This window comes from Scatophagus argus, chromosome 2, assembly GCF_020382885.2.
Source record: "Scatophagus argus isolate fScaArg1 chromosome 2, fScaArg1.pri, whole genome shotgun sequence".
In the NCBI taxonomy this organism is placed as follows: Eukaryota; Metazoa; Chordata; class Actinopteri; family Scatophagidae; genus Scatophagus; species Scatophagus argus.
Window position 1 is genome coordinate 2,606,613 of NC_058494.1, and position 27,650 is coordinate 2,634,262.

At 40.6% G+C, this 27,650-nt stretch overlaps 2 protein-coding genes and 1 long non-coding RNA gene across 3 annotated transcripts; 1 reads left to right on the plus strand and 2 right to left on the minus strand.

Annotated features, from left to right (window-relative positions):
* Positions 1 to 262: 262 nt before the first annotated feature.
* On the plus strand, positions 263 to 10,395 carry LOC124065533 (scavenger receptor cysteine-rich type 1 protein M130-like). The gene is made up of 10 exons (XM_046400964.1): positions 263 to 363; positions 2,732 to 3,064; positions 4,932 to 5,219; positions 5,737 to 6,033; positions 6,309 to 6,608; positions 6,851 to 7,165; positions 7,439 to 7,744; positions 8,705 to 9,028; positions 9,139 to 9,456; positions 10,002 to 10,395. The coding sequence occupies exons 2-10, from the start codon at positions 2,788 to 2,790 to the stop codon at positions 10,007 to 10,009; spliced, it is 2,433 nt and encodes an 810-aa protein (XP_046256920.1). The 5' UTR covers positions 263 to 363; positions 2,732 to 2,787; the 3' UTR covers positions 10,010 to 10,395.
* LOC124065607 lies at positions 362 to 5,045 on the minus strand. Its single transcript, XR_006844460.1, has 3 exons — positions 4,899 to 5,045; positions 2,929 to 3,056; positions 362 to 2,814 (listed from the first exon to the last, which is right to left on the minus strand). It is a non-coding gene; the product is annotated as an uncharacterized LOC124065607 (long non-coding RNA).
* Positions 10,396 to 11,636: 1,241 nt separating the features above from the next.
* patl1 (PAT1 homolog 1, processing body mRNA decay factor) lies at positions 11,637 to 27,648 on the minus strand. Its single transcript, XM_046400948.1, has 20 exons — positions 27,501 to 27,648; positions 24,912 to 25,017; positions 22,744 to 22,971; positions 22,286 to 22,549; positions 21,696 to 21,784; positions 21,114 to 21,194; positions 20,232 to 20,432; positions 19,769 to 19,870; positions 18,291 to 18,377; positions 17,682 to 17,902; positions 17,296 to 17,440; positions 16,127 to 16,244; positions 15,937 to 16,034; positions 15,671 to 15,730; positions 15,416 to 15,561; positions 15,091 to 15,250; positions 14,095 to 14,220; positions 12,610 to 12,701; positions 12,271 to 12,420; positions 11,637 to 12,029 (listed from the first exon to the last, which is right to left on the minus strand). The coding sequence occupies exons 1-20, from the start codon at positions 27,513 to 27,515 to the stop codon at positions 12,008 to 12,010; spliced, it is 2,511 nt and encodes an 836-aa protein (XP_046256904.1). The 5' UTR covers positions 27,516 to 27,648; the 3' UTR covers positions 11,637 to 12,007.
* Between the last annotated feature and the right edge of the window lie 2 nt (positions 27,649 to 27,650).

Genomic DNA, 27,650 nt, shown 5'->3' on the forward strand with positions numbered 1-27,650 from the left:
AGTCGGTGTACTTATGTATACAAAAAGCTGAAGCACAGCAGGTCATTAACTTAATGTAGTAGACCGTTTTCTTCCCTGAAACATGAGACGATGAACGCAACACAAGCTAAAAAATAAAAAATAAAAAAAATAACCTTGTCCCAAAGAAAACTCACATGAAGTAACATACCTAAATATATTTCTGGTCTGTTCTTTTTTTTCCCCAGAGGGCTCGAACAAGACTTTTTTTTTTTTTTCAGTGACGTTTGTACTGTGACACAGTCACTAGATGGCGACAGAGCCCCAGATGCAGCTAGTCTTCATACACTGCCTGAGTGCTAAGTGCTTTCAGATCTCTGCTGGTCCAAAACTTAGGAAAGAAACGTAAGTAAATAAAAGTCTGCTGTTTTGGGCGAAAATATAAGTTTTTGTGAAGTATTTTGGCAAGAACATACATTTATGTCTGCGTGACTCTGAAATGGGAAAACTTTCGTCCGACACTAACCGGAGTTGCTACCTCCCGTTCACGGCGCGTTTTAGTGTCACTGGAAAGGTCGGAGTTTCCATTATGTTATTATAGACTGACAAGAAAATTATCCTGGATCTTTTGAACACAAAATCCTTTAAAATACTAAAACATTGTTCAGACAAGGTACAACTAATGTACAGGTTTTGAACCATGAAGACCCTCTGTTTTCAAAACAGTATAATATTAATATGTTCTATAACCAGACCATCTTTCATCACAGTTTTACTTTACTACGTTACGTGGACTCCCCTTATCCGAGGGGTTCATGCAGATTGAGCGAAGTTAGCAAATATATATGCTATTCTATTCTGGTTTCTTTACCTGTCCTGTCTTGTCCTGTCCACATAATGTGCAGATTTTTATTTGTTTATATGAATTATCTTATCTTTTTGGGTTGGGTGTTCATATTTATCTGTCATGTTCTGTTTCCAATATTGTGGTTTTGGGGAATTGAATAAAGTTAGAAATAATCAAACATAAAGTGTGTGTAAAAAGATTAAACAGTATGTCCACACAATGACAGATGATTTTTTCATTTTACATCAGCATACTCTTGACTGAGTGATTTCATTGTTGGCAGCACTAGAGAATAGAAGATCCATAATACAAGCTGATAATGAGAAGTGTCATTGGACCCCAGTGCCTGTTTAGTGTGTATATTGATTCTCAATAACAATCTCCTCCTTTGCATCCATTAGATAACATATCTTTTGTTTGTTGTGATCATAATCTTTAACATAAAAGCTAAAGTTCAGTCTAGGTAGACTGGAGGCTAGGAGTGTCAAATGTCACTTCACCTCTGTAATATAGTAACCACACAGTTAACATACAGAATCAGATGACTCCGTTCCTCTTGCCAGCAGACTTGACAAATTGACAAACTGTTATTTGTTACTTCAGACTACATCCTGGTAAATCTGGTGTGTAAAAAATGTAATCCAGTGTGATAAAACTTGTGATAAATTGAACATTTCTTTCTTTAAGAAATAAGAAATTCACCAAGAAACAGGTGGGCTTGTGATAACAAGGTAATAAGACTGGATACATTCAAATGTAATATTATGATTAATATAAGAAGCACTCTCTGAGCCACGGTTGATCTTTAGGATCGCAGGCACCTGGGTGTGGGAAACTAAGAATAAGGTTTGTATGCTGGAGAAAAAGTAATTGTGAATGGATGTCATGTTGGTGTGGCAACAAGCTATGGGCCACAGGGTCAACTATGCCGACTAGTGCAAACAGTCTTGTCCTTAAAAGAGGCTGTATGAGTGCAGCCCTGTTGTATTCACTGAGTAAGCTCCCAGAACTGTATGTAGACTCAGTTTTATGCTACATGAAATCAGAGCAAAGTTAAAAATGCCCTCAGTGCAGCACAGTTTATTTTTGCAATTGTCTTTAGTGGTAGTTTGGCATTTTGCCCTGCTGATGACAGAGACCTCCAGTCTAAAACAAGCAGAAAAACATCCTGGTAAGTGCCTTTCACTGGTGTTTGTACTTGGCAGAAACATCATGTTTTCAGTTTAGTCTTTTATTCAGGTCTGCATTTATGAAAGAAAATGATGGATATGGAGGGTTACAGTGAACATTCAAATACTGAAGCATATTTAGCAAAGTAAGTAAAAAATCTATGTTAATTTCCTACGCCTTAGACTAACATAGGTAAATAACTGAAAACCACCGAATGAAGGGCAAATGAATTTTACACCTCCTCAAAAGGATAAAATACAGCTGTTGTGTGACCTACTGTTTGAAGGCCTGTCACTTGCCATGCAATGTTTACTTGTAGATTAAAAAAAAACCTCACTGTAAAATATGTTTGTGTTGATTGATCCCGCAGTAGAAAAGTATTGAAACCCATGCACGATTTTTCTTTAAATTCCTGTCAATCTCCCAAAGTTTTCAGAGACAAACATGGATTCCATGGCACATTTAAAATAACCACAGAGATTGTAAGAATTGGGGGCACTGCATAACTCACATCATGCACTAACATCCAAATACAATATATGTTAAATCTATTTAAAAACTTAATTGAAGAACATAAATAAAAGGCAGTGGCCTTGTTGCTATTCTCCAATTCTGGTTGACTTTTCATAATTCAGGTTCACATACCTGAGAAAAGAAGTGTTTGCTGACTCTTGTGCATATCGACAACTTCATCACTTTTTTGCATTCGGTGCCTGAATCTAAACAAGAGCTTCACTGTGTTCCCTCCTTGTGCAGTGCCTGTTGATGCTCGGCTGGTCGAAGGAGGCAGCCACTGCTCCGGCAGGCTGGAGATGAAACATCAGGGAGAATGGAGAGTTCTGAACATCGAGGAACAAGAGACCTGGATTAATATCAGGTACGCTCAAGTGGCATGCAAGCAGATGGGTTGTGGTTCTGTAGTTTCCATAGCACAAAGCACCAACAACACTAACCAGCAACCAGCATGGGAGGGTCATTTCATCTGCAGAGGCGATGAGTCAACCCTGAAGGAGTGTGACAGCACCAGAACTAGAAGAAGAGTGCAGGGAAAACGTACTTCTGCCTACAGTCTGGAGGTGATCTGCTCAGGTAATACAGAAAAAAAAAAAACTTTGGCAATATGTGGTATTTTCATGTCACATTACACATCACTGTTAAGAGCAATTTTTTCATGTTGGTCCAAATTAACTAGATACATCAAATACTTCTCCAAATCCCTCACAACCGTGTTTTAGTGTCAAAACAGAAAGTTGCATGAAAATGAAAACTTTTCATCTAGTTGTCATATGTCGAAACAGTCAGATGGCAAAGTCTTACATTAATACAACTGAGGAATTTGACTTTGTGAATGTGATTGTGGAGGACACAGAATTCCAAAATGTTTGAATAATTTTGACTTGTTAAGTTGATAAAAAATCATAAAGATATTAGATTTATGAGGCAATTTTGCACTATTCTTGCAAATATTAGACCTTACAAATATCTGCTGTCCAAATACTTTTGGTCTCTGTGAGCTTTGTCAAAGAATCCACTCTCTGAGTTGAACATTTGTTAGATTCTTACTCTAATTGCTCCTGCCTGTGAAGCAGAACACAATGATGTGCTAGTTGTGAACTCGGCACTTTTAAATCGAACCTCATGAACTAATGTAATTAGTTCATGTGTCTCGTGGCCTTAGTAGTGATATGCTAGAGACTGCAGTTAGTACTAGAACTGGCATTAAAGGAACTGCATTAAGCTGGTTTCAGTCCTATACTATCCAGTCCTATCCAATGCTATTCACCCTATACATGCTCCCAATCGGTGATATTATTAAGAAACACTCCATACATTTTCACTGTTATGCAGATGACACACAATTGTACTTGTCAATGAAACTAAATGAAATAAATCAGCTAGCCAAAGTTCAGGCATATCTTAAAGACATAAACACCTGGATGACTTGCAATTTTCTACTTTTAAATTCGGACAAAACTGAAGTTATTGTTCTGGATCTTAAACCCCTTAGAAACATATTATCCAGTGATATAGCAACTTTAGGTGGCTTAACCTTGGCCTCAAGTTCCACTGTAATAAATCTAGAAATTATTTTTCACCAGGACATGTCCTTTAACACACACATAACAAATATTTCAAAGACTGCATTCTTTCATCTCTGCAATATTTCAAAAATTAGGCACATTCCAAGTCAGAAAGATGCAGAAAAATTAGTCCATGCATTTATTACTTCCAGGATGGATTATTGTAATTCCTCTTTGTCAGGTTGCCCCAATACGTCTCTAAAGACTCTCCAGCTAATCCAGAACGCTGCTGTACGGTTACTCACAAGAACCAACATTAGAGAGCATATTTCTCCTGTTCTGGCTTCTCTACATTGGCTACCTGTAAAATTCAGGATAGATTTTAAAATTCTCCTCCTTACTTATAAAGCCCTGAACGGTCAGGCACCATCCTATCTTAAAGAGTTAATAGTACCCTATTATCCCACCAGAACTTTGCGTTCCCAAAATGCAGGGCTACTTGTGGTTCCTAGAGTCTTTAAAAGTAGATCAGGAACCACAGCCTTTAGTTATCAAGATCATCTACTGTGAAACCATTCCAACACACCCTCTCTATCTTTAAGAGTAGACTTAAAACTTTTCTTTTTGATAAAGATTATAGTTAGGGCTGGCCTAGGTCAGCCCCTAGTTATGCTGCTATAGGCTTAGTGCGTCATGGGGTCCTCCCATGACGCACTAAGCTCTTTCTTCCTCTCCCTCTTACTATGCTACATAAATAAACCTAATTGAATTGAAATTAAAACAGATAAATGCAGATGGATAAATGAATGATGAAAGACGATCTCTTTTGGGATTGGGACACAGCTTACGTCCTCCACCTCAAACAATGTGTGGAATAGTCAAAACTGCACCACAACACATACCAGTAAAGTTCATGTGTCTGTGTCTGGTTTCAGAGTCTGTGAGGCTCCTTGGACAATCAAATGTTTGCGCAGGCCATGTGGAGGTGAAGTCTGATCGACGCTGGATCTCAGTGTGTCAGGATGGTTTTAATTCTGAGGCTGCAGAGGTGGTCTGCAAGCAGATGGGCTGTGGACCTCCAGATGATTTTATGGAATCACAAGGGAAAGAGAAAGGACTGGTCTTAGGCAAACAGTTCCAGTGTAAAGGCAACGAGTCTCGTCTGGATTACTGTGCCAGTTCAGTCCACAACAACTGCACACCAGCTTCTGCAATTTCATGCAGTGTGTATATCTTGATTATTTTTAACCCATTTTTTTACAGCCTGTGTGAAGATCTTAATGTCCGCTGATCCCTGTGCTGTAACATGCTTAGACCCGGCTTGTATGCAAGAATGAAGTCAGGGTCTTTAAAACATTAATTTTAATTTCATTTTATGATTTAGCATAAAAATCTGGTAGCAGGAAGTAATCTTGTTCATCTGACATATTTATAAATGAAACAATAAATACTATTATACTAATGTTTCTACAACACTGGACCAGCTATGTGTCTGTCCCTGTCAGTCATAACCACCACAGCCACATGGATGTGTCTCTTCTCATGGATTGTCCTTAAAGCTGCAAATTCATTTTTTTCCTACTTGACTTCAGCATTATAAGCTGAAAATACTTCTGACACATTATAGTTTTGTAATAATACACAGTTTCAGCCTGCGCAGCTGTAAATAGAGCTCTCAAATGACAACAGCACGACAGCTCCCATTAAGAGTTGTCTAATGACTCTCATGTCTCTGTCCAGGTCTTCCTGATGTGAGACTTTGGGGAGGAGAAAATCACTGTAAAGGCACACTGCAGGGAAACTCTGATGGAGAGTGGAGGCCCCTGGCTGATGTGTGGCATATGTTGATGCCACAACACTTTTCCGACATTTGTAGGAAGGTGGACTGCGCAGATGTCATCTCATATTCAATGAACCATCTTCCGCAAAGTCAACCTGCATGGGAGGTGTCAACTGACTGTGACGAGACTTCTTCTTCTATTTGTAAACCATGGAGAAGCAGACATTCGGCCTCAGTCATTACCGTTACCTGTTCAGGTAATAGTAGAGTGTATCCTTTTGTTCATCCTTGATTTTCATGATGACTTCCATAGTTGAGCTCAAAGCAATTCAAGGCAGTTTTTTCATGGAGGTGACTTCAGAACCTGAATGTGACGGGTCAAGACAGAACAGAAATTTGGACATTTTTAGCACTGTATCACTTTCACTCCAATTTGAAAATTGAAAAATACAAGCTATGTATCATGTTTATTTTGCTTGCTTGATGATCTGAAAAGAACTCACTTCCTCACTTATTCTTTCTCTTTCTCCAGAGGCAGTGAGACTCGTAAAAGGGTCCAGCAGATGCTCGGGCCAGCTCGAGGTGAAGTCTGGTCAGTCGTGGGTTTCAGTGTGTGAGGCTTTCTTCAACTCAGAGGCTGCACTGGTTACCTGTAGAGACCTTGACTGTGGGTTTCCTCATACTTACTATGGGAAGAAGTCTGGCAGCCATTTTCAAAATACAGATCCTGTCTTTGCGTGTGATGGCACAGAGAAGCGTCTTATGGATTGTCCCTCCACTACACTCAATGCCACAGAAAGTGAATGTCACAGTATTTACTTGACCTGCACAGGTAAAAATCAAGGCTGGCATTACTCGATTGAGATTGTGTTTCCCATTTAGTTGTGTCACAGGAGTAAAACAATGCAAAATTTAGATCATTAAAAGCTTTTTTGCTCCTCTGGATAATATCAAACATATGTTTTTGACATACAGTGAAAAAGCTTGTTATTTTCAGGTATGGATCCAATATTATTATACATGGACATGGGTTCATTTGAAATATTGCTCTGTTTTGTTTTGGATTTTTTGCAGCACTTCCAACTGAGCCTCACATCTCAGTGCATGTCCAAGACCAACTGTGGGACCGCCCACAGGTATTGAAGGGTCAACGCTTTGCCATCTCATGTGGATTCTCTTCACCTTACAAAATACGCTTCTTCCGCCTAAAATCTGCCGTTTACACTGGACACCAAACTGAGCAGATCCTGCCAGCTGTCGATGGCAGAGCCATCTTCATGTTTCCTGCTGCAGGGGATGTCCACCGAGGGACATATGAATGCTCTTATGTCTTTGATTTCAGTCCAGGAATATTCTCTAAGTCACATGCCATCTTTGTCACGGTAAAAGGTAAACATGAGTTTATTAATGCAGCAAAGGTAACAAGATAATCCACTGCATGTACAATTTTTATAGTGAGCAGCGGGACCAAAACTGAAGTAAGTCAGACTATGTAACGATTTGAGATGAGCTAATCTGAACAGCAGGACTAGTGAGGTGAAATCTTCTTCTTTCTGTCTTTCTTTTTTCAATCTCTAAACAAAAGCAAGCTTGCACTCATATCCTTCTGCATTTTGTGTTCTCACGGCTGTCGATGGATTGTGACTGATAATTTCATTGCAGAGCACAAAGATGTGAGGCTGGTGAATGAAGCTGCTCACAGCTGTGTTGGCAGAGTGGAGGTGGAGCATCAAAAAGAGTGGAGACCAGTGAGCTACCGGCGCTCGTGGAGTCTGAAGGAGGCGACTGTGCTGTGCAGACAGCTCAGCTGTGGCTCTGCTGTCTCAACCTCTAAGCTAGACAACTCAGCTGGACTCCTGCCTGTGTGGCGCTTTTACTCTGACTGTGACGGCTCTGAACAAGCGCTGATGGACTGCGGGACAGTCGACAAGTGGCTTACCTCTTCCACTGTTGAAGTGGTCTGTTCAGGTGAAAAAAGTAGCAACGTCACCTTCTGGTGATTTGAGCTCTAGACTACCTGCCCCACACTGATGTTTGATGAAACGTTAAAGTAATACTGTTATCAATGCTTCAGTTGTGAGAATCACAGAACAGAAACATCTAAAAGGTGAACCATACACTGATCAGCCACATCGTTAAAACCACTGACAGGTGAAGGAATTGCATTAATCATCTGTTTACAATGCAGTGTTCTGCAGGGAAACATTGGGTTCTGGCAACCACGTGGATGTTCTTTGACCCGCACCAACCACCTAAACATTGCAGACCAAATCCCCCATGTCCTCGCAGGAAGAGCCATTGCCATGTCTGTTAACATAAATCTCTATATCTAACATTTATATTAACAGTGTAGCAGAGATCTGTTCAGTACTGTCTGTTATACAGCAGTATTTGTGTTACATTCGCTCAAATTAAAGTTGCTATGATTAACCACCACAAGCTGCTGGTTATACCAGACCAAGTAAGACTGGAGCAGCAAGGAGTAAACTGAATTCATCAAGAATTTGGTTTATTGATTATGAAGTAATTGTCTCCTTTGTAAGAGGAAGAAAATATTATTAATCCTAAATCAGCACGACAGCAATAGAATTAAGACATGATTATTATTTTGTTTTGTTTTACAAATGTAAAACAGCTATTCAATGAGTTATTGCTGAATTCCAATATGATCATGTTTACTGTTATAGTCTCCTGAAAACCAACCAGCAAACTTGCTACCTCAAAAGATTGGCATTTAAAAAGCATTTTAATGGGCAAGTGACAGATACTGCTTCATTTTTTTTTGGAAATTGCCAAATGAAGTCCAGACAAAGCTAAGAGAGAAATGTTGGGCACAGAGATAGAAGCTTGTGCACTCCTACATTTATAAAGTTACATCTGCATCAGTTCTATGTCCCGTCTCCAGTCTCTCTTCATCTTTGCCTACAGACATCCTGCTTCAGCCAAATATCTCTGTTCCTTATGTGAGAAAGCTCTCCGATGACCAGCAGGGTGTGCTGCTCTTCAAGGGCCGCAGCTTCATCATCAACTGCTCTGTGGAGGCACAATACCCCGGAGGTCACTTCAGCGTCATCTTCACCGGCCTCAACCAAACCCGCAGCTACACCAAAGCAGCTGTCAATCACTCGGCGTACTTCAGTTTTACTGCTGCAGACAAGTCCCTCCAGGGGAACTACAGCTGCGTTTATCACAACTTTGTTTTCAATCATAACTTCTCTGCTGAGAGTCAGAACCTCTCACTCACTGTCTTTGGTAGGATTATAGAATTTTGTAAATAAAAAAATATAGCAATAAATAATTATTAGATATGACTTCAGTCTTGTATAAACTTACCTGGGCTTTTCCTGCTAATTCCTGGCTAGATACTGAAGACGTGAAGTTGCATGACGGAGTGCTCAGAGAAGACGACAGAAAGGTCTGTGCCGGCAAACTGTTGGTGTTTCGTGATGAGTGGCTGCCGCTGAGCGCAGAGTCCACAGTCTGGGACCTGAAGCATGCTTCTCTGGTGTGTAGACAGCTGGGCTGCGGTTCTGCTGTTTCAACCAGAGAAATCAGTCTCCACACAAATGAAACTATGTTTCGTTTTTTCTCTGACTGTGATGGTTCCGAGTCCGCCCTGCTAGACTGTGGAACCATGAAGAGTTGGTTTTCCTCTTCTGCTGTGGAGGTGGTGTGCACAGGTAAGACATGAGCAGCCCTACAGGTTACAGTGAAAAAGGTGGACAAACGTCCCATCTCTTAGGTGATTATTCTGTAATTATTTTGAGATTCCAAGTCATTATTTTGAGAAAGGTTCTCATTATTACAATGACTTGAAAGATCTTTTATTCATCACACAATTGGAAATGGGGTTCCATACCTGTTTATACATCAGCAGTAGTTTGCAGACATGTCTCTGATCACCTGACAAATCAAACAGTCCAGTATTCACTCTCCTTTTAGCTCTGGTTTGATGGCCACAAACCCCTCTGAAAACATCTGCTCTGCATGTGGTAAATGCTGTCCTATGCTGACCAGCATGTTGCGAACATCAGCGGGCTGCTGCTATGTAGGTAGCCTCTCACTGAAAACAGCAGCCTGCCATGTCTGGAAATGAGGTTTACGATAACTGTAAAACAATAAAAAGTTAGCTGAAAGGAGCTAAAACACAAAGTTGATAATTCTTAGCAAGCTGACCATTTTCACCTTAAACAAAGTCACCTCTGTTTGTGCTTTGTCTCTTCAGGTGATTAGAGGGGCAGCAGGCAAGAACTGAGAACATGAAGGTGGAATCTTCTTCAGTCCTAATCCTGAGGAGGCAGACAGAGACACGGCAAGAACCTTAAGATACTTACATCTACATTAGTGTGGCATCAGGAGAATTAAATGTTTTTATTTACTTATGCTGGGACAAAATGCAGCTTGATTATTCCCGGGCAGTAGACTGTACTTCTTTGTTTTAACGTGGACTAACTGTACCTGAAATCTTTCCATGTGAATAACAGTGATCTGCTAACAGTGTAATCGCTTCGAACCCAGTGTGAAGGTTTTATTTCGCTTAAAAAAAGTTTGCTTGATTATTATCAGTCGTATTTCCTTTTCAGCGTATTTTGTAAAGCATTTTGAATTTCAAATAAACAAACAACCTCAATGGAGTGCTCATATTCTTGGACCTCTGTGGTGGCAGTTACAAAAAGACAGAACATTATATCAAGTGGCAATGGTGGAAGAAGTACTCAGAGCTTTTACCCAAGCAAAAGCTGCAATATCACAGTGTATAAATACTCTGTTACAAGTAAAAGTATGTCATCAGAATACATTTTAAGTGCCAAAGTAAAGGTTCTCATTGTGCAGAAAGTCTCATTTCATATCAATGCGCAGCATGTGGTTGGATCATAATTACTGGTACGTCACTTAAATGTTTCAGGTGACTTAAGTTGGAGCAAATTTTAATTACTTAAATACTTTTGTGTAGCTTATGAATTTACCTCAAGGATCAATAAAATCATTTTAATCGATACTAGCACATCATCATCATAAGTTTATTAATATGATTCTGCAAAATGCATTAGTTTCCTCTCAATTGAAGTGAAGTAGAAGCATAAAGCAACAAATTGGAAATAAAATACAAAATTAAATATTTCAAAATTGTACTCAGTACAGTATTTAGGTAAATACAATTAGCTACCTTCCATCACTGCGTTAACCATGTTGTTATTTCCTTGCCAGATGAAGATTTTCATTTCACGTGCAAATTGTACTCAACCTTCATTATCAGTCTCCTCCATCACCCCACATTGTTCTGCAAGCTTAAAATAACATTTTTTTTTAAAAAAAAAAATATTTACAATATTGTATTTAATATTGTAATATTTTTGCATTATATTATTGAAGCAGTATTCCCATGCCATGTTCTGATGGCTGATCCAGCTGATGAAAACTGATCAAACACGGACTCTAGATGGCTATGATAGTCAGATATGTTTTCCTTGGTATTTGTGTTCACAGGGAGCTTCACTAATTGGACTTATCAAGGTCTGTTTACAGGCCTTTCAAAAAAAGAAAAAAAAAAGTCTGGTGAAAGATTATAAAGCTACATTAGATGTTATGAGCATAACATAATAGTTGCATTATGGGGCATCTAAGCACCGGGAATCAAGAACAAGGAATGTGCAGAATAAAAAGATAAAAAGCACATCACTTATAGAGCTGCACCAGTTTAGATCCTTTTGTTTTTAACTGTTCATCAAGAGTTTGACTGTGATACAGGAGTGCGATGCTGAGGATGCTAAATCCCTAACACTTCACACACAATTAGGTTCTTGCAGTATGAGATGGGACTTTTAAAATGTTGTGGATGTGTAAGAAGAGAAAGGCCTCATTTTTATATAATAGAAATACTTTTTAATTTGAAGGTTCATCACAGGCATAATCGTAAACAAGATGTTTAAAAATGCAGATTTCATTTTTATCATTCAGACTGTGTTTCATGCGCTCTGTGTCACTGTCTCTCTCTCTCACACATACACACACACACGCACACACACACACACCAGAGACTAAACACAAAGAAAAAAACAAAAGCAACTAGAGATTCTGCTGGATTAAAATTATCCACCATGGATTCACCTCAAGAGCTCACACACAAACACAAACACACACACACACACACTCTCTCTCTCTTCTGACACACACAAAAAGAAAAGTCTGCATCAGGTGGGGAGAGGGTTGGGTTGATGTTTGTTGTAACTTCTACCTGGACAAAGCAGAGATCCTGAGAAAGAGAGAGAACAACCAATTAGTTCTTATTTTCAGCAATGAACAGAACAACTGAAGCAGCTCCTCGTACACCTCAGCAAGCTAAATACAACCAACGCCTCAAATAAACAAAGATACACCAAAATTATTAACAGGAATAACGTTTCCAATGCTTGTTGTTGCTTTGTGCTGGCTTGTCCAACCAAAGTAGCACGCCCCTGTGTGTGTGTGTGTGTGTGTGTGTTGATGCAACTCACTGTAGCTTGTCCTGCAACAGCTCCAGCCTCTGCCGATCGACGTAGCGTGACAGGAGGGAGAGCAGGTTGGGAGGGGTAAAGAGGGGAGCAGAGAGGGACGCGGAGGGGACGCTGAGCAGCTCCCTCGTCACGGAAAACACCAACTCGGTCCTGAATGTGGACAAAGAGGGGAAGAGACATATTTGAAGAAGCGACAAAAGTCAAGTGTGAAAAGGAGAAGACGATATGGAACAAAAAAATAAACAACTCATGGTGGTGTTTTGTCTCATCGAATTTAGTCTTTTTGCTGTGTGCTGTCAGGAGAAAGGAAGTGATGTCACTGACACACAGAAGGCTTACCATCGATTGTCGTCCATGAGTTGACAGTTGGGGTCGGAGCTTTGCATCCTCTCTCCTTCGCTCAGGATCAGATACAGCAGTGTCACGCCAAACTACACAGAAACAAACAGAGAGGTGTGTGTGTGTGTGTGTGTGTGTGTGTGTGGTGTGTTCAAAGTTCACCTCCAAATCATAAATACATATAGGAATAAAAACATTCTCACTGCTTTTTGACATTTTTACAAAATTAATAATAAGACAAAAAATAGTTATTTGAATGTCACTCACTGAGATATAAATGGTTATTTGAGCGGTTTAAAGGTACAGTTCAACTCAAAACTAAAAATACATATTTTTCATATTTTAGTTATAGTGCTATTTATCCATCTAGATTGTTTTGGAGTGAGTTGTAGACGTTTGGAGATGTCACCTGTAGAGACGTCTGCCCTTTCTACAATCAAATCAATTAAATAACCAAAGAATAAATAAATACATTTCATTGTCTCTTTCCAGAAATCGTGAGTCTACGAGTAGATCCCGTGTCCTTCTGTGATACACTATAGTTCACTAGAAACTGCACACACAAGGTCAGTGGGTTATCTTGAGTAACTGGGTCATGATTTCTGAAAAGAAACATTCCTAGTGAGTTTTTCAGGGTTTTTTTCGTTTTTTTTCTCTTTGGTACATTGAGCACCACATTCGAAGTGACATCTAGCTTCATCACATTCAAGAGAAGGCAGACGTCTCTACAGCTGATACCTCCAACCTCTGCAGTTCATGCCAGAACAATCTAGATAAACAAACAGCACTAAAACTAAGCAGGAAAATATGCATTTTTGTTTTTGGGGTGAACTGTTTCTTTGGGTTCAGTAAATAATGATGAAATAATGACCTTGTTTATAGCTTCTTTACAGGCGTAGTGTATTTGTTGGGGAATATTATCAGCTGTCTACTGACAGCAGCAGGACGGTGTGTGTGTGTGGCTGACTGATGTGTCTAATAGTTTTCAGAAAACAATGGACCTCTATGGCTTGGAGGAATCAAATATATCAGACTTTGGATATGCGCATAACACTTGCTGGTAGGATTAATTCATTGTAGGTTTTGTTTCCTCAAAGTGGAATCAGACTACTTTTCAACTGAATCATAGGAAATATACAATATGGATGGTCGTGTAAACATCAGCCTTTAGTTCAAAGTTTGATGCTTGTGTTGCGTGCAGATAACAGATACTGCCAGAGATAATGAGGTCAAGTCAATTTGATGTTTTGGGACTGGACTCCAGTATTGATCAGGCCGCAGCTGCAGTTGTTTAAAACAGCAATCAGCAGACTAGACTAATGGACAACATGTTGCCACAAAACATTATTTATCTGTCTGACCAGAGGATCATCTTTCTGTCATTGTTGCTCTACAGTTCATAGATGACTGCGTGTTTTACATTAGTGTGCAGGGTTTGCTTGTGTGTGTGTGTGTGTGTGTGTGTGTGTGTGTGTGTGTGTATACCTTGTTGTGCAGTACTGTGGCCAGTTGACCCTCGTTGCCCTGAAGCTCCTGCAACAAATCTGTGAGGGCGGAGCTTGACAATGACTGGATCACAACCGAAACCGGCTCCACTAACCAGCACAGCACCTGAACAAGAGGTCAGAGACGCATGATGAAAGGCAGCTGCTGGTTAACCAAGACTTTCTGATATCTAAACTAACAAACAGGACAGTCTTCGACACAGTAATGAAATCCTTGGGTGCATCTGGCTAATTCTTGTCATATTATTGGAAATTTGCAATCTACATTTACTGCTACACTAACAACTTGCTTAGTCTTTTTCTTCTAATGTTGATATCATAAACACCATTACAGTAGATTACTTACAAGTAAGTTTTTTCTTTGCTTTTTTGGGAGCATGACAACATAAAATACAACTAGAGACATTCAAAGCTACATTCATGAACTTCGGAGCAAACTTCAAATGTTAAACATTTACATTCAGTCAGTTGTCAGCAGACCAATTGTGAACTGATTACAATAGAAGAGATTTTGCTGTATGGTTAAAACAAACAAATAATAAAAAAAAAACAACAAATAAAAATCAGCATGGTACAAGCATGCGCATCCTCACTTGAAGCTCCTCAAAGAGCCTCCGGAGATGCAGTGAAGGGACTGGTGGACCTTGATCAATAGGGGCACAGGCCAGAGGAGCCAGGAGGGAGCATAATTTAGCAGGAAAGCACCCCTTAGCTCACTGAAAATACTACCTGTACTTGACCAGCAGATGTCAGCCATGCTTCATTTTCAGCACCTTTATAATTTGTACTTTTCAAGCCAACACAGACACTGTGTAGGGGGTTTCTACTACCCCTACATAGAGAGGATAAATGAATGTATATGTAGAAACACACAGCTCAACAAAGAACTCTCTTCACAGTCCCTGACATTTTCATAGCCTGTTCACAAGAACAACCTGGATTTGTGTGTGACAATGCTACACGCTAAAGTCATTACCTGGTCTTGCTTGTCCTTCTTGGCCAAGGCCGGAAGGTTGCGGGCAATCGCCATGACAACGGCGGTGGCCTGGGGTGATGGCAGGAATGGAAGAAGCCTGGAGATGAGCCGCTTGCCCTTCCTCACCGACATGATCATCACACACTGCTCATCATTCACTCTTATGAAGAGGAAAAGAAAAAGAAGGCATTTTGTCATGCTAATTATCTTCAACACTGCTGTCTTGCATGCAGTCTGCACAGAGATGCAAGTTGTACTGGGACTGAAATGAACAAGGACTGCTAAGTGCGGCTCTTGTAATTCAAGTATTAGCCCTTCCTCTTACCTGTCATCCCACTCCTTCTCCCGCAGAGAGTTGCACAGCTGCACAGTATTGGTTTTATGCTGCTCCAGCAGAGCCTCCCTGTCCTCTTCTGGTGTCTGGACAAAACGTTTCTCAAAGTCTTGGACTTCCAGCAGCAAACTGTACATCTGCAGGACAGGAAAGCATGCAGATACAAGGTAAAAGGTTACAGGGATGTAGTCAGGATCCCAGAGTTTTTCCTGCACTAAACAAATTCTACAGTTGTCCCAGTCCTACCTTCTCCACGGTGTAAAGGATCTGTCGCCTCCTATTCCAAACCTGCTTCTCTCTTTTCTCCTGGAGGCAGACAGACAGGCAGACAGTCAGACAAACTGACCAAGAGGACTGATGAGAAAATAATACTTAAAGCAGCCCTGATTAGGAAACATGTACACAGTGTTTTCTCCATTGTTAGTCAGCTTAAGTGTATTTGTTTGTATTACAAGACACAACTGCAGCTTTTTACAAAAAGATGCCGTTAGAAGAACAACAAAGAAACAGACCTCATCATCTGTGCGAGTTGTCACCACAGCATCGATCATCTTGCGGGGGTTGTTGACGCTGGACACCGTCAGCTTCCCTAGAGATCCTGCAAACTGAACTGTTGACAAACACAAGTCAGCAAACATGTCTCCAGTATTATGTGTGTCACCATGTACTGCGGAGTGCAAATAATACTCTGTAATGACTAACCTGGTCTGTAGGAGTGCTCAACCTTGGCGACCTGCGGAGTGATCAGTTTGGTGGTGTGCTCCTTCTTGCTGCTGTCTCTCTCTCTTTCCTGACGTTTCTCCATCTTTTCATAGTAGTTCTACATGTGTAAACACACAAACACACACACACACACACACACACACACACACACACACACACACACACACACACAAACACACATATCCCATTAATTTTCACATAAGGACATTTTTTAAAAATTCTGTAAAAATGAAATCTATCAACTTCATAATATTCTCATACAACAGGGCCCTGTGTAACTCAGTGATAATTTTCAAACTGTTTCACATTAGTATATTGAAATAATAAAGAATTTCCCTTTATGTATAAATTTTGACCAGTAGATTTTTTTCCATATAGCAGTCAATTTGTCTGGTGAGTCAAAATGTACATTTCAGACACTGCACTATACTTTGTGAAATATGAAGGGGAAATATGTTGGGTTCTCTGTATTACAAAATTTAATTAAAACCGAAACTGTACAGTGATATAAACTTCAGGCCAGACCACCCAGCCCTACTCAATAGCTTTTCTAGACTGGTTTTGTAGAGACCTCTTTCAACAGAAACACCTGAGCTAAAACAGCAGTTTTGGTATGAAACAGAAAGAATCCCTTTCCAGATGATTAATGGATTGGCACAATTGTTGTCCGATCATTTAACTGTTATTGCCTGCAGAAAAACGAATTGATTAGTTAAATACTTGGTTTAGGACTTACTCAACAAAAGACAAAATTGACCATCAAGCAAAGGCTCCAACAGCCTAACACACCAACATCAACTGTGGTGTGAAAAAGTATCACACCATCCACACAGAAAGAGACCTTATTGTTGAGCTTTTCCATAATTATTTTTTGACACTTCGCTTTCACCACAAGTGAACTGCAATATAGTTCTATTATGCTGGACGGAGGTGATAATGTCTATCATCTCTACAGCCGTTATCAGCAAAACCCTGCAACTCACACCAGAACAACCTAGATGGATAAATAGCAAACATCCAAAATGTGTTTTAATTTTTGGTATGAACTGTCCCTTTAAGGACAATGAAGAACACAAACACCCAACCAAAAGATATTTTGAGTCCACTCCACGAACGCAGCTAAGAGGTAAAGTGTATCAAAAACCAACCTGATAGTAGTAGTCATCCAGGTACGGGTCAGTACTCTGCAACTGCATCATCTGGATTTTGGTTACCCACTCCTTCTCCTTCTGAGTCATCAGGTTACTGTAGGGGTCCCTGCTGCGCCGGTCCCCTCCAGTCCTGCCACGGTCACTACAGCAACACAAAGAAGATACAATCTACTCAGCGGCCATTTGAATGGAGACACCATCCTGCAGCTAAAAGGTAACAGCAGCCTTTTCTCAACTTTTCGGTTTGTAACGCTTTGCATTTAACCTGCTCAAAGACATGTTGAGGATAATGTTTGCGTGTTGGTTAGTGATCAGGGACCACAGTGCTGTGAGACATTCTAGCTCTATTGCTGTCCATATCTGCTGTACACACACTTCCTTACCCTCCTCGGTTCTGCATGCGCTGCGTGAGCATGCGGCGGTGCTGTGGGTGGAGGTGGGTGGTGTTGTGTCGGATGGTTGGCGTGTGGTTGGCGGGGCCATGAGGGGGAGGAGGGCCCATTCGGTGGCCGTGTGGAGGAGGAGGGCCCCCAAAGAACGGCCTGAAACCACCACCGCCTGGTAACAAAGGAGGCGCTGGACCACCACGAGGAAAACCAGCCACCTGGAGCGAGACAAACAAGGAGCAGGGGGGAGAGAGTGAACTGCTGAACTATTAGAGATGTTGTGACTCCTCAGTGAAGCTGTTTCTTGACCCAAAAAGTCCTCATGCTGGGGTTGCCAGGTGTGCATGATGTCGTTAGTCTGGACAAACTCAACTAGCTAATAAGTTACTAATTTTACTTGGTACTTTTATTTTTGATCAAGGTGAGGTGATTTCACCTGTTTCTAGTCTTTTATTAAAGCTGGGCTGAAGATATCGGAAACTAACACCATTACAGTTTAATTAATCTTAGGGTATTACATATCAAAGCTATATCCAAAAAAACAGAGTTATCTTTTTAGATTTTAACTTTACTAATCTACAAAGACTGTATGTGTGTGGTATCAACCTGAGAGTTAAGCAGCTGGGCCCGTTGAATCTGAGACAGGACCGGTCCAACTCCAGGAGGGAACGGACCACGGCACAGCGGGGAGTTCTGTACAGAGGAAAAACACCAAATTGAAATGTCACATCCCCAAATAATAACAGTAGATTTTGTTTGTCTCTTAAATAAAAAGTTCAAAATTTTGGGGAGTACTATTGATTTTATGGCAGAGAACTCAATGACATCAGTCCCACTAGGCTTGGGCTGTATCTGCTGTATATTCTAGATATCATTGCAAGACATATGACATTTTGCCTACAATGCTGTGTGTCCACTGAGGTACAGCAGAACATTATGTATCTGTGTCTACAGCAGCATTTCCACCGAACACTTTCAGCAGAGTACCCTTGAAACCAGTATGTAACTTTACTGCCAGACTGACATGTTGCTGCTCACTTTTTTCTCTGCTCACATTCACTTACAAAAGTGGAATAACGGAAACAACAACAGAAACAAGCTCTAAGCTATAAATGGCAAGTTAACCTAACCTGGTTGTTAACGGTACAAACTAGGGCTGTGAAAATGTTAACACATTTACGCATTAGGCTGGGCAAGTGAACGTTTTTTCATCGCGACAATGCGATTAACAGTGCATTAATGCAATTAATTAACTTACCCCGACAATTTTTAGTTTTTATTTTATCGTGCATTAATGCAGTATTTTTAGTGAGCAAGTGAGGAACGCTTAGATAGCTAGTGAGCACCAGATTGTAAAAATAATTAGTACAATAAAAACAACTACACGATAAAATAACTGTCAGCATTAATTTATTAACATGTTAACGCATACACGATAATAATGCGTTAATGCTGTCACAGCCCTAGTACAAACGTAAATAAGATAGCAGCTATTACTTTTTCTTTTGCATGGACTTTGACAACTTATTGCTAGGACACACTTCCCCACATGCAAGACAAGATCTCTCGGACACTACTTTGCAAGGACATCATCGCTGCCTCCTGAGCTTTGCACCTCCCAAGATGAATGTGATTTGGTTTAAAATACAAAAACAAGCCAGAGCTCTCCCAGAAAAATTTGTGAGGCAATCTGCACAATGTATTGAATCAAGTACTGTGAACTTGTTCTGTGCCCAAGAACTTTGAAGCTTGTATCTGAGAAAAAGCTTTATTTGAGAAAAACGACATGGAGTGGTTCAATAGGTACCATCCACAAATTCTGACAACTGAAAATAACTGCCAACTGAACCAGACTGCTTGGCTGAAATGTGGCTTGTGATTATTTAGAACTGGTACTGGCCCAGGGAAAAAAAAAAGCAATCAGTCCTCATTTGAAGACCCCATTCAAGATCCCATCCACAAGTGAAACCACAGAAACTCATGTGTTGACTCGTGTTGCTAAAAGGAACCCAAATACGTTCCATTACTGAATGTGCATACAAACCTACAAAACTGAGAGGAGGATGGAGGAGAGGAAAACTCACAGCTATATTGAGAAGGGTGTTTGGTGACAGACGCTCAGGGAAAGGAGGAGGGTATCTGTGCTGGACTGGGGCTCTCACATGAACCGCCATGGGGTGATGGATCTACACACACACACAAATATAGATACAGACACACACACACACAGAGGATGGGGTTAACAGAGATGTTACAGCATAAGCTCATATGTACTAACACAACAAGACACAGCAAGTAACTACTACAAATAATGAGATTGCTAGATACACTATGATTAGACTAACAGGCATTTGCAACTAGATGCCATATAACTTCAGGACTCTAAATAGCACCACTTCCGCAAATACATCTTTTAAGGCCCATGTGTTTAAACAAATAAATAAACAACATTTTAAAAGGGAAGGCACTCTATTGAAAGTATTAGAAAACACAAAGTCAATTACCCTAGAAATAGTGGAGTGAGGAGAACAGTTGTTTGCTACTCACCTGATGATTCAGGGCGTGGCTCATTGGCTGTTTGGGTGGGGTACCAATAGGCACTGCCCTCACTGGAGGGGAGCCAATCACAGGGGAAGAAGAGCGTGGAGGTGGGACCCTCTCTGACAAATCTTGTCCCTCATCAGTCTTACCCTGAGGAGTTCGTTTAGGAAGGCCAACCTCCTTGATTATAGACATTAGTGGACTATCCTGAAGAGGGAGAATACAGTAAGTCAACAGCTTGACTAAGCCTTTTAACATTATAAAATCTGAACAAATCATTGTTAGGTATATGCACAGTCGGTACAACTTGTGATGGACACCATATAAGAGAACAATTGAAATCTGAAAAGCAGATTTTTTTTTTCCTTATTTGCATTTAGGCCATAAATGGCTTACCAAACAAATTGTTACCAACAGGATTTTGCCCCTTATTGTGACTGCTGAGGCCAGAAATGGCTGAGCTGCAGTATGGCTTTAGTGAAAATTTGGACAAAATTGAAGACTTTTTTTGTTAAATAGTATGAACTCTAAGAAAGCTTGTTTGCAGGAATCGGTAAATGCTGTTAATCTTCTTCGATTTTGTAAGTTCTCGTCACCTTACAATTACAGGCACATGGATTTAGCTTGTTGCCATTATACAATTATTTAGGGATGGAGAGGTGACATCAATGACACAGTGAAATTGGATACACTCTAGTAAAAGGTAAATTGTCCAAATAACCTATTAAGGTCATTTTTAACTTGTCCTTTCAGATATGCCTTGGGCATTTATATAAACTCTAAGAATGTCTTGAACATGTCCATGAACATAGACATAAACTGACGATAAGCTGTTATACCAGTGTGAAACCAGTTGTTTTAACGAGTGTACAGGAGTGTGTTCCTCACCTCCATGTGTGTAACCAGTCCAGGGGTGACACTGACTGGACCAAAAGTCATACTGTTCTCCCAGATATTGTGAGAGTTCATCTAAGAGAGACAATGAGACAAATTCAATTCAAAGATCCTGAATGATTTTTACACCAATGAATGTTACTACAAACACCGTATATCTGACAGCATGAAGGATGCATGCAGGACATGTTTAATCGAAATGAATAAAATTTCATTCATCTCCAAGCCCTGCTACAGTGTGGTGACTACAGACAGAAAGGTGGCTTCAACAGAGCCTCAGCAGCGCATTTTTAAATTAATTTAAAATTAACTCTAACACCCAATTTAATTCAAAATAGTGATATAGTCAGAACTGTCAGCTTTGTAATTTGTTGCATCCCACATATAAAACATAAACGTTATTAGTTTAGTCTCAGACACACCATACAGTCTTTTCACATCATAAAAGCTGATGTAGCCAATAAATAACAATATTTATTAATAATATTTATAAATAATAATATTAATAACAATAACAATAAAGTGCAGAAAGAAAACATGGTGCAGAAAGACAGTCAGTTAAAAGTTAAAACTAACTTGGCCCACAGGAGCAGTCCCTCTGCGCAGCATGTGCTGCTGCTGTTGGTAGCTGAGCATGGACGAAGGAGGAGGACCAGAGGAAAGGCCTGGAGTAAGGCAGAGTGCAACAGGCAACCATGTTGAGTCAAACACAGCTGATTCATAGAATATAACACAGTGAACCTCATTGTCTCAAAGTAGCTGAAAACAGTCTGTTGTGTCTGAAAGCAAATTTCAGTATTTGTGTATGAAACAACATACCCTTGTTATATGCTTAGAAAATACTCAGTGTCAAACCAAAAGCATTTATGACCAAGGTAACAGCAACAACCTCAAGGTGAAAACAGAACTTATCATACATAGATAGACAGATGACTTTATTAATCCCCAGAGGGAAATTAAGTATCATTAGTTTCTTTCATTCAGTGTCTCAGTCTTGTTAATTCACTGTTTCCATGTTTAAAAATAAAAAAATGCTGTTGTACAAGTTACATTTCACATTATTAACAGTTATGTGAGATTTAAGGCTTGGTAAAGGACAACAGTTAATTTATCTAACCGGTAACTGCTGTCACCAGTGCAAAAATACAGGTTATATTCATTCTTACCTGAGGTGGACGGCCCAGGAGGCAGCTGGTGCTGGGGGTGATGGGGGTGCTGGTGTGCTTGACTGGGATGTGGAATGGGGGAGGGCTGGGGCAGGACTCTGTGGCGGTTCAGCCCCTGCAGAGCTGAAAGGCTGGATCCTGAAGAGCTGGGGGACGGACCGGGCCTCTCAGCTGCTCCAACCCCAGCAATCGCCGGGTCAGTCTCCAGGATGAGTCTGGCCAGGGACTCAGCCAAGTCACCACCCCCTCCTCGCTCCTCCACATCTGAAACAACAGTTTTACTTTGGTAAAGACAGGGGGGAAAAAATCTGTGACCAGCAGTTCTGTCCTGTTAGCCAATCAATTTGCCGTGCTCCCAATCTCAATTTTAAACTTAAAGATTTAAATTCATTTAGACAATCTCAAAAGCCAATCTTAAAATAACCAGAAAACAAAGGAATGAACAGGATTTCACTCACCTGGCGGAGGCACTCCAGAGGAAGACGAGGAGAATTTCAGTGAAGAGAGGGAAGGAGGAAGGGGGAGATGGATCGTAGAGGAAGGGAGCTGGGTGGAGGATGAGTCTTCAGCTCCTCCTATATCCGATTCTGCTCCCATTCCCCCTCCTCCCAACCCCAGCCCTGCTCCTAGCCCATCCCTCTCATCGAGCTCAGCGAGGCGTTTGTGTTCCTCCTGCCAGTCGTCATCTAGAAGAACAGAGGAGTCATATGGAGCGGTTGATTATTCTTTAGCAATGAATCATCTTTGAAATCAGTTACAGGGGAGGGGAATCCCAGCATAGTTAAACCACATGTTTCACAGCTGCAGGACAGTTAGGGGATGTGACAATACTGAACCAGAGACTGAAGTTGAAATGTCCAAGGGACTCGGACTTGCAATCATATGTTCCAGACCCATTGGACTGTTGGACCTTGTTCTTACTCCATGTGGCCCCACAGTAAAAAAGCTGCCCATTTCTGGTGACTGCGCTCTTAATGAGGCATTCGGGTGCTGCTACTACATTACAAATGTGCTGCTGCATTCCATTAACGTCCAACATCCAAACATGGGCCCAATCGCTATGTGAACTCTAACAGACACAGTTGATGTCACCCGATAAGTACCTAAGAGAAATGGTATTAATAGAAATGGGACAGCACTTCTTGTTACGGTTGGTTGGTTTTATTAATTTCTCCATGGTCAAGGCATTAAAAGACCAACTGCACGATTTGAACGTGTTCCAGGCTCTCACCTTACAGAGCTGTTGTGATGGAATTTTCCAGTCACTCGGTTTGTAGTCAGCCTAGGTCAGTGGTCGGCAACCCAAAATGTTCAAAGAGCCATATTGGACCAAAAAAACAAAAAACAAATCTGTCTGGAGCCGCAAAAAATTAAAAGGCTTATATAAGCCTTATATGAAGGGAACACAGGCTGTAAGTGTATATTAGCTATATTAGCTTACCAAAATGACCAATTTGATGAATGAATCCTTCATGAACTCACCATCTGTGAACGGTTTTCCACGCGTTATTATCTCCCGGGTTGCAACAAAACTAGCAGCAGAAGTGGAGTTTGGAGATGCAATCCTCTTCTTAAATCTATCTTTGCGCTCCTCTAATTTCTCCAGAAGTAAAGCAATCGCACTTTTCCTCTCACTCCCAACTGGGTGGTCTGCTGCAAATTTAGCATGCCTTCCCTGGAAATGTCTTTCCAAATTACTCTTTTTGTTATTTCCCAACTTCTCATTACAAAGCAAACATGCAGGCAATCCTTCCGCATCAGCAATGAAAGCAAATGATTCGGTCCATTCTTTCTTGAATCCTCCGTTCTCATCAGCTATCTTTTGCTTTTTCCCTTTGGGATCCATGGCCCATGACACACCCGTCGGTTTGTTTACAACAGCCACCTGCTTTTCACCGCGTGGCGCTGAAATGTGTGTCTCAGGCTATGACGCACATCGTCGTTGACAGAAATGTTGAAATTTAATATTTATTATAAACATTTTTACAGCACTGGAAAACATTTGTGTCATGTTTGTCCTCCTACAGAAACCATATTAAAACAAAATATATATTCCCCCCTATTTCTTTCCATTTTCATACATTTTTGAAAAAGCTCCAGGAAGCCACTAGGAAGGCGCTGAAGAGCCGCATGCGGCTCCAGAGCCACGCGTCGCCGAACCCTGGCCTAGGCTCTTCTTCAACAAGCGCATGTCTTCAGAGTGTACATTTAATCTCTGCCTATCAGGCAAACACATAAACTCACCATTCTCCCCATTCTGCCCAAGATCGGACAGACATAACATAGACAGGGAGTCAACAGTAGTCTTAGAAGAAGATCAGGTGTCCTTGACAAGGAGCCTCAATGTAGCAGAGAGCCGACAACATTGGGTAACATGAGACATCCAAGTAATGTTCACACTAAATATCCAGTCAGTCATCAGCAGGACATCATCTAGTCTGCTGGTCTCCCAGTTTAACATACATGCTCAATTAGCCAAAAGATGCCATCAAAAACTAACCACTCTCTAAAGTAAACCATTAACAGTGTATAATTAGGAAGGAGCACAGGAGTATCAATTGTGCATGCCCTCTGCCATAGTAACTTAATAGAAATATAATCCAAATATAATGCAGGAATGACTCACCAATGGCCCCAGCTCCAAATGTGTCATCATTAAACTGATCAATTTCATCTTCCTCTTCTATCAGTCCCTCGTCTTCCTCCTCCAACGTACAGTCTTCATCCAGGGACTGCAAAGATAGGAGGGAAGACAAAGAAAGGAGGGACAGGAAGGTTGGAAAGAGGTAGGACAAGGAGACATAGTCAAAGTGTGGAGATAAGAAAGTGATGGAGGTTTGAGAGAAGACGGAGGTGATGGAGAGGAAAGGGGAATATAGACAAGAATAAGATTTTTGAACTATTAATGAAGCAGACATGATTCCATTGGGACTGATTAGGTACGGTTGCCACACCCTCTTCAATAGCTAATTCGAGGACTTTTCAAGAATTTTCCTGGCCATATTCCATTAAATTCAAGGACCTACCACTGCATAATTTGAGACACAGATAGAAGCTCACAGACAATTAAAAAGAAACAGAGATGAATGTGTCAACACTTCACAGTTGTGCTGAGTTACAGATGAGCCAGTCTTTATAAATGTCTTTGGTGAACCTGGGATTCTGGAGTCCTGGAATTTACATTTTCCAGGCATACCTACAGAAATTCAAGCACTTTCACTGAACCATGTCCATTTTTTTAAAAACTGGAAAGTCCTTGATGTTTTTTCCTTCAAAAGCACAAACTTTTCAATTTCAAGGAGGGTTCAGTTCCATATTTGCCAGAACTAAAAATGATGATCTGACTGATTTTTCCAGAAAGAAAACGTCTGACCGAAGAATAAAGCCACTGATTTACTATTTAATGTGCTACCTCCTGTTCCACTATACATGTGTCAATGTGCACATGTATAGTGGAACAGCGCCTCAACCTCAACTCCAAGACAGAGGAAAAATTGTCAAATCGGCTTATCAATAAATATTTCTAAATTATAGGTTTTTACAAATATCAGTGCTTTTCACAAATAATGCATTTTTTTCTAATTTATTCTCAGATCTCTAAAATTTTAACAACTTCTAACATTTTTTTCCTTTTCACCTGAGAAGCAGTAACAGACATTTTGGCTCTTTGGCTGACAGCGTGAGACGCTGCATGTAAAAATGACAAGTCTGTAACTATAACACGATAAGTAGCACGGCCACCAAGGTTGGTTTGTACAATGGTCTCTTCCTTCTACACCAGTTTGGTAGCTGCTGACAAAGAAAATCATTAAAATCTGAGCTGTACAAGTAAAACATTAAACTTTCGAAGGCCAATATCAGAATTTAGTGTGGCACCGCACTGTTCACACAGAACCACCAAATCTTATTTGACCAACACAGCTCTGAATCAAGAACAGCTCTACACTTGAGTTGAGTAAATTATATATTCCCAATGGCTGTTCAGCTGATGACTTCCTTTCTTACTACATGACATCAACAGCAAGATGAAACAACTTCACAAATGTGTTGGCAAACCTTAAATCATCTTTCAATGTGCAACGTGTCACAGCAGCTTTGAGATAAGGCCTTTAATGAAACTCTCAGAAAATGTTATTTGTTCTTTGTAGTTTCTGTCCACTATGATCAGTTGTCAGTAGACTTTGTGAATGCTGCCTTTCTCACATCTTGGTGGATGGTACAGTTTATTGATTTACTATCTGGAGTGAATCTGCTGGTTGAATGCTGGGTTATGTTCAGTCAACTGGGTTCCCAGTGTAACATTACACTACAAAAGTGCACAAACACTTTGCTACACTAGCAAATGATCAGTTTGTTTCTGCTAATGTCATATAGATCGCAGTCATTAAAAAGTGGGACGCTGATTAAACTTAAAACCCAATTTGATGGTGTAGAGCCAATGATCACTTTTATTCGCAAGTTAATGTAACGTCTATAATTAAGTGCCAAAATATTAAACCTATTTCAGCTAGCAGGGTAAAACGAAAGGGAGCATTAATCTGGCGTACTAAAGATTCCAAAGTGTTGTCAAATTAAGTTATAATAGCCTATAAGGCTAGGACATCAGGCGGCCAGGTCAACAGTGGCCGAGCGTGGGTTCTTCACTGAGGAAAACGTCAAAGCGTGGCAGATTAACATAGTTACAGTTAAACATTAAGATAACGTTAAATGCAACAGCTAATAGCTTTTGAACTATCAGATTTGAATAATGTGCATTTAAATAGAACTGGGGACTTCTTCTCCATGAACCCCTGGTACACTGTAGATAGCCAGAACCAGTTAGCCACAATGCTAATGCTGACGTTACATCACGCAGAACCCACGTCGATGAAAAGCTGCTGCCTTAAACCTAACCATATTTTTAAGTTGTCTGGGCACAGTTACATACAAGTATCACGAGTTGGCCTTTCAGAACTGCGATTAATGTATCAAGCAATAACCTCATCTTTGTCACCAGTGGGAGAGAGCGCTCACGTTCCCTCCGACTCATGTCACCAGGCAAGAGGGCTGCTTCACAGGCCGCCAACCGCACTGAATTTGGCAGTCGCATAAACAATACACAGCATTCAACATATGAATCACACGCAATCTCGGATTACTACCTGCTTGCTTTCTTTAACACATTTCAAATTAATACCAGGAGAGGGAACGTGGGCTTTAATCGTACAATACTCACCTGAAATCGAAACATCTATCTTTAGTATTTCGGGAGAAGAGGTGCATCAGGAACGAGGCGGCGCGCAAATGACGTAGACCAGACGTCCACTTGAACGTACGTTACGGATACGTAACGACGTGAACGAGCACGCAGTTCGGCTCAGGCAGA

Excerpts from the sequence above, each read along its gene's own strand:
- LOC124065533 (XM_046400964.1), top strand. The coding sequence starts at position 2,788 with ATGAAACATCAGGGAGAATGGAGAGTTCTGAACATCGAGGAACAAGAG. Across the intron at positions 5,220-5,736 it reads AGCTTCTGCAATTTCATGCA|GTCTTCCTGATGTGAGACTT; the intron begins GTGTGTATATCT and ends GTCTCTGTCCAG. Across the intron at positions 6,034-6,308 it reads CATTACCGTTACCTGTTCAG|AGGCAGTGAGACTCGTAAAA; the intron begins GTAATAGTAGAG and ends CTCTTTCTCCAG.
- patl1 (XM_046400948.1), bottom strand. Across the intron at positions 22,972-24,911 it reads ATTTGGAGCTGGGGCCATTG|ATGACGACTGGCAGGAGGAA; the intron begins GTGAGTCATTCC and ends CTGTTCTTCTAG. Across the intron at positions 20,433-21,113 it reads GACTGGTTACACACATGGAG|GATAGTCCACTAATGTCTAT; the intron begins GTGAGGAACACA and ends CTCCCTCTTCAG.